Source organism: Orycteropus afer, unplaced genomic scaffold, assembly GCF_000298275.1.
Source record: "Orycteropus afer afer isolate SDZICR_OR568_19922 unplaced genomic scaffold, OryAfe1.0 scaffold00268, whole genome shotgun sequence".
NCBI classification, from domain to species: domain Eukaryota; kingdom Metazoa; phylum Chordata; class Mammalia; order Tubulidentata; family Orycteropodidae; genus Orycteropus; species Orycteropus afer.
Window position 1 is genome coordinate 4,126,584 of NW_006921855.1, and position 7,480 is coordinate 4,134,063.

Genomic DNA, 7,480 nt, shown 5'->3' on the forward strand with positions numbered 1-7,480 from the left:
ATAGTGATACTGCCACGGAAACCCAAGGAGGGGTCGCTATGAGTCAGGTCTGACTTGATGGCACATAACAACAACAACAACAGAGGTAAAATGTTTGTTCATGAATATTATTTTATTACAAATATCTATGCTTTCTGTTTGTTGTTCTTGTTATTAAATTGCCCTAGAAATAAGATATTTTTTTCTTTAAATGAAGAGTTTGTACTGGGGCAGTAATACCAATTTTTTAATATATTTTTTTCCTTTACTTGTTTGTTTTTGCTCAAAACATTATGAGTAGACTCATACAAATAATTACCTTAAAGTCACATATTTTACAGAAGATTTCCAGTAGAGGGAGCTTCCCTTACTTTACTATAGGAAATCCTCTTTCAAGGGATATGACTGAAAGTGAAAATATTTAATCTTATGTAAATAATATTCGTCATACATCATTAATTCTTTTAATCCAAGACTTAAGATAAAGACAAATTTTATTCTGTTTATGAAAGAAGGTTAAAAAACCCTTATGAAAGAATATAGGTATTAAATAAACTTTTATTTTGGGTATATCATTTTCAAAGAATTATATTTTTGGTTTATTCACAAAAGACATTTGCAATTAAAATTATTTAATATTAATCAAGTACATTCTTATAATCCCAGCTGTAAGTTTGAAATAGAAATATTGGAGAATTTCAACAAAATATGAGAAAAATCACAGGATCTATTGATGAAGATGATATATCTAAAACATATTATAACAAATATTATGGTAAATTATCATAATACAAATTTTATTTCATTGAACTGTGTTTTTTACTGACATTAAACTTCTTAAGTCTAAGTTTATATCAACTATTGTTAATTCCTTAACAAGCAAAATACTTTTTTTTTTATCTTTCAATCTATTTCATCTATGTTTATGTATTAGTGTCCAAGATATTAAGAAATAAAGGTAAAATCATCAATTTATATTATATCATGAGTTTCAAACTCCTTTCCTTGACATTTTCAAAAACGTAAAAACTCTTTAAACTTTGTTTGATCACATATGAAATTTGTGACAATTATAAAGGTACTGTAATTTTTAAAAATCAAATTAAAATATATTTTCAATAAAATACTCTTACTTGTAATAGTTTACTCCCTTGCTTCAGAAAAAAGAAAATAATTCCACAAATGTAGTAAACTTCACCATTAACTCCTTTAATATAAGCATATCAAAAATAGTATAATTTTCTATAAGGTAGTTTTTATAACATGCATTTGTATTTTCAAAGTAGGCCAAAAAGGAAAAATTGACATAGCAATACACAAAATAAATTTACATACTTCAAATGGAAATCAGCATACACATAGCTTAGTTAACTCTGATTATTTAACCTCAATATTACTGAAAAGCTTTGAGTCATAAAAATGGAAATCTTCTAATTATATATTAGTAGTTCAAAAATCTGTATGAACAGTACCTTGCTTACTTTATCAAGTCTCTACTCCTTTTTTAGTTAATTATCAGCAAAAAAAAAAAAAAAAAAAGAAGGTCTACCAAATAGGCAATTATGACTGGAATATGACAAGTAACATAGGAAATTTTTATTGTTCAATGAGATTTTATTGTTTCCTTCAAAAATGATTACAGAACATATCTAATTATTTATGCTTTTGCCTTCATTTATTATTTGAGAGGAGCTCATTATAAAACAGTGCTTATGTGCCTTTATTCTTATTAGTTTAATTCAACCTGTGGTTATATCAACAATGTTTAGAATTTCTCTGATCAGTAAATGCCTATGTTCTGTATTTCTGTCTTTAAAAAATTAATAATGTGTCATTTCTAGTTACCAAACATATTCTATACTTCACAAGAAAGCGGTACCCAGAATTTACAATTCATTTAATAAAAGCAAAACTATCAAAGCAATTTGAAAAGGGTCACCTAGATTTTGGAAGATTTTACTTTTCTATGGTATACTCAGCTACAACATAGTATTATGTGGAAGTACTAAAATACACTAATCAGAGAAAATAGAGCAAAGTTGCCTGTTTTCAGAGATACAAATAGATAGAAAACAATATTTTAGGAATATTGTCAACAAGTCTTAATTTAGAATTGCAAATCTCAGCTTTGTCAGTAACAAGTGGTTGTAACCTGGTGTATGGGATTGAGTTCTCCAATTGTTAAATACAAGAGGACTCACCTGAGTAAAAGGGCTGCTTCCCAGAAGTAAAATCCCGAAACTAATGTCCAAAAGTGTCTCACGTGGGCCATGATACGGAGAGGTAGTCACGATCCTGAAATTAGTCGTATCCAAGGCATGGGAAACCAGAAAGCAAGCAATGGAACTATGTAATCTAACCCCGCGTTTTGTTAGTAGAGACAAATGCTTGTAAAGCTTCAGCACCTCAGACAGCTCCCCGCAAACATTTGAAATTCCTGTTGGATCCCCTTCCTTCAGCATTAAGCAGAGGAGTATTCCCAGGGTTATAAATGTGCAGGTGATTTATAAGTAGCACCGGAATAAGGTGAAATGAAGTGTCTGTAGGGTCTAGGTTCTGGACAACCGCTTCACTAAGCTCTAGCAGCAAAGGAAGAATGTTCGTCCTTTTCTGATTGAGACCCACGACTGCAAGAAGAGCAGCAACAGCCAGAACAAGAATACTTCTCCACCTGCTCCCAGTGCCGCCCGCTGGAATCCGGTTCTGCACCTTCAGCTAAAAGCTGAGACTGCTAGCGCGGCAAAGGGAAGAGTGGGAGGAGCCAGACGACAGGGACTTGCCTGCCAATCAGGACCACACAGCCGGACAGAGTGACAGACACCTCAAGAAAGTAGGCAGTGCTTAGCACTTTACCCTTTAAAAACGCACTGAGTAATTGATGTACAGCCTGAGAGGCGAGTGGAGGGGAAGGAAGCCTCAGGGTTGAGGCTTTGTGGATTAGGTCACAGTACCGCTGGAGGTCCTTTCAGTGTTTCCTCCCAGGAAATGGTAGTTTAGTAAGGAAGGGCTTTTCGGATGTAACTATTTCTCTTTGACCTTCCACTGAATTACAAGAATCAACAGTATACCCTAACCCTAGGAATGATCTAGGGAAGAAGAAAAAAGGATGGGTGCATAGGCACCAGCGGAACGGGAGAATCAGCTGCTTCTATAATCTTCACATAAGCCTGGCATGCTTCTGGTCATTAAGTATTGTTGACTAGAGTAAACTGAGTTTCCTTCAGTAATAAAGGTGTTTGTTTGTTTGTTTTGTTTTGTTTTTAAGTTCAAGGTAGGAAAATATAAGGAGATGGCTATTAGAGACACAACAATTCTTACTATTTTTCTTGCCAGTGGTTTCTATATCTTAACACTAAGTGAGAATGAGAACTACGTCATATGACACATCTTTTCTTCTGCTCTCTCTCTCTTTCAACGATCATTTATTAAGTCATCCCCCTCCCCAATGGATGCTCATAACTGCACTAGTCAGTACCTACAGGGAAAAAAACAAACAAGCAAACAAACAATTTTCTATGTTTGTACTTGCTTCTGATGTTTTTAAAACTAATATTCAATATCAGTGGAAATATCCTCTTGATGAGCTTAAATATCAGAATTTATTGAACACACCTAAAATACTAACAATACAACAAAACCATGAGAAGTGACTTCCATGAAGGTAAGAATTTTGGTCTCTTTTGATCATACCTATAAGCCTAACCTCTATTACAATTTTAAAAACTCATTGAGGAATTGTGACCAAATGTTATAGAACAAAATCCTGAGGTGTGTATAATTCTTCAGAAATAATTACCACAGATTGATATACAAATGGCTCATATTAGCTAACAAATAAATATTTTTGAATGAATAAACAGACTACTAAATTTAAAATAATCTTGTAGGGGTCTATCACTTATACTTAATTATCTTGTGTTGCAATGATTCAGCATATTTATTTCTTTGCTAAGCATAAACATAGAACTTTTTATCATAAAGACTACCCTATCTCCTACATGCTAATCCAATGTAATTGCCTCCTTCCTTCCTGATCATTATATTCTACCCATATGGTTACCTCTCTGTTCTTGGGAAACACCATGATCTTTCCTTCTCCAGTGACATTGATTTGATTGTTCATTTGCCTGGAACGCTTTTGTTCATAGCCTTCTGACAACTGTCTCTTTCTTATCTTAAGATCTAAGTTAATGTCATTTTTACAAGGAAAATTTTCTGACATCCTAGCTTAAATTCTTAAACAGTCAACCAATATTACTCCTTTTTCATAGTACCATGATTATTTCCTTCACATTATATATCATGGGTTATCATCCTCCTCATTCATTTGATGTTTCCATTGGAGTGAGGACAAGGGCCAACATTTAGAGCACCAGAACCTAGCATGCAGTAGATCTCCAATACTTGATGAATTAATTAATAATCATATTAAAAACCTAACATATTTTTGAAGTAGTAATGGATGAACTTATTACGGTACACTAGTGCAAGACCAACTTTGCTTAAACAAATATAAATTAATTAAAAAGTGGGTTGTATTGCCTTGTTTTTCAGTTAATTATTAATGTTGTTTAATTTTCTACCAACTCTTGTCTGTGGATTTTTATGTTGTTTGTTTTTAATTTCTGTAAAATAAAAGATAATTTAATGTAACTATATATTTGTTGTATTGGTGAAGAATACTACAAGTACCATGGACTGCCAGAAAAACTAACAGATCTGTCCTGGAAGAAGTGCAGCCAGGATGCTCCTTGGAAGTAAGACTGACCAGACATCATGTCATCTACTTTGGTCATGTTGTTAGAAGGGACCAATCCCTGGAGAAGGATATCATGCTCGGTAAAGTGGAGGGTCAGTGAAAAAGGAGAAGACCCTCGTTGTGATCGATTGACACAGTGGTTGCAACAATGGGTTCAGATGTAGCAAGTTTTGAGAGGCTGGTACAGACTGGGCAGTGTTTCGTTCTGTTGTGGATAGGGTTGCTATGAGTCAGAGCTGATTCCACAGCACTTAAAAACATCCTATACGTTTTGTTATTTCGGGACTAATAGTCTGGTAAGATGGACACATGAATGAATGTGTTTCTGAAAAAGACAATTCCATGTCTTTTTAGACCATTCATTTGAAACTCAGTTGGCTTCTTATGTAGCCATATTTCTCCTCTGCTCTTTATTGATTTTTATTTTTATTTATTTATTTATTTGCATTCTTGGATTAATGGATTATATTTCATACTACATAAGACGTGGAAGTTCAGAACTCAATGGGATATTTGTTTTCATGGTATTTAATTCTTTCCTTTTACAGATGATGTAGCTCACATTGGTTAAGTCATGGATACAAGTTCTCATATCTAGTAATATGAGCATATGGGGCACAAATTTGGTTGTTATGGCTCTTTTACTAGTGCTTCTTCACTGCCACAGATCTACCACTTATTGTGTGCTTCCTCAATTCTCTCAAAATATATGCACGTTGTTTATAAATAGAAAGGCCTATTTCAATGTATTGAAAAAAATGCCTCCTTTATCTAGTTAGATTGCTCCATATACTTGTTGCTTCTAATAATCTGTTGCTATTGTTTGGTGTCATTGAGTCATTTATGGTGATGTAATGAATAACAGAAAGAAAAGTTGCTTTGTCCTACAATATCCTCATAATAGTAGGTATGTTTGGGCTCATTGATGCAGCCACTGTGTTAATCCATCTTGTTGAGGGTTTCCTCTTTTTCACTGACCTTCTATTTTCCAAGCCTGATGTACTTTCCCAGAGATTGGTCCCTCCTGATAACATGTCCAAAGTGAGAGACAACTCTCATCATCCTTGCTTCTAGCAGCATTATGTTTATATTTCCTCCAAGAGAGATTTGTTTGTTCTGGTAGTCCATGATATGTTCAATATTCTTTGCCAACACCATAATTCATCTCGGTTAATTTTATTTGGTCTTCCTTTCTTATTGCCTGGTTTTCACATGCATAAGTGCTGATTGAAAATAGGTTGGCTAGGGTCAGGCTCTGATGGTGTAGTGCTTAAGGCATTTGACTGCTAACCAGAAGATTGGTGGTTCAAACCCACCAGCCACTCTTGAAAAGAAGACTGGGCAATATACTTCCAAAGAGATACCATCTCGGAAACCCAAGGAGGGGTCACTGTGAGTCAAAATGGACTCAATGGCAATGAGGTTTTTTAGTAAGGGTCAGGCACACCCTAGTCTTCAAACTGACATCTTTGAACTTTAATATTTTAAAGCCGTCTTTTGCAGATTTTCTCATTGCAATAAATTGTTTGATTTTTTAACTGCTGCTTCTAGGGCATTGATTGCTGATCAAAGTAAAATGAAATCCTTGACAAGTTTAGTATTTTCTCCATTTATCATGATGTTGATTACTGGTCCAGTTGTGAAGATTTTTGTTATGCTCAGACATAAGCCATACTGAAGCATGTATATTTTGATCTCTATCAGTAAGTGCTTCAAGTCACTTTCACTTCAGCAAGCAAGGTTGTGTCATCTACATTTCACAAGTTGTTAATGAGTCTTCCTCCAGTCCTGATGATTTTTTTTTTTTTTCTTCATATCATCTAGCTTCTTGGATTAATTGCTGAGTAAATAATTATGGTGAAAGGATAAAGTCCTGACACACATGTTTTCTGAAATTTAAACTATGCAGTATCCTCTCTTTTTGTTTGAATGACTTCCACCTGGTCTATGTACAAATTCTATGTGAGCACAGTGAAGTGTTCTGGAGTTCCCATTATTTGCAATGTTATCTGTAATTTGTTATGATTCACACAGTGGAATATTTTTGCACACCAGTAAAACACAGGTAAACATCTTTCAGCTATTCTCTGCTTTCATCCAAGATCCATCTGACATCAGCAATGATATCCCTATTTCTACATCCTGTTCTGAACCTAACTTGAATTTGTGGAAGTTCCTTCTTGATGTAAGATTGTAACAGTTTTTGAATTATCTTCAGGAAAATTTTACTTGCATGTGATATTAATTGTTCAATAATTTCCATATTCCATTGGATTACTTTTCTTTGAATTTGGGCACAATATGGATATCTTACAATCACTTGCAAAGATAGCTGTCTTTCGAATTTCTTGGCATAGATGGATGAGTACATCCAGCATTACATCCATTCGTTGAAGCATCTCAATTGGTATTAATCAATTCCTGGAGCAGTGGTTTTCACCAAAGCTTTCAAGGGAGCTCAAACTTTTTGGTTCAGTAATAGCTATTCTTGAGCGTGTACTACCTCCTGAAATGGTTGAATGTTGATCAATTCTTTTTAGTATGGTAACTCTGTGCATTCCTTTCATCTGATTTTGATGTTTCCTGTGTCATTCTTTATTATTATTATTATTATTATTATTTGCCCATAAAAAGAATAACAAATCATTTGCCATCAAGTTGATTCTGACTCATAGTGACCCTATAAGATAGAGTAAAATTGACTTATTGCATTTCCAAGTCTGTATATCTTTACAGAAGCAG

General features: G+C 34.0%; 1 protein-coding gene across 1 annotated transcript in view; it reads right to left on the bottom strand.

Moving 5' to 3' along the window:
- Positions 1–2,299, bottom strand: part of GLRA3 (glycine receptor alpha 3) — a 433,080-nt gene extending 430,781 nt beyond the window's left edge. The window contains 1 exon segment of the mRNA XM_007950352.2: positions 2,181–2,299. Within this exon segment, the coding sequence (XP_007948543.2) occupies positions 2,181–2,299 (119 nt within the window).
- Positions 2,300–7,480: the final 5,181 nt, after the last annotated feature.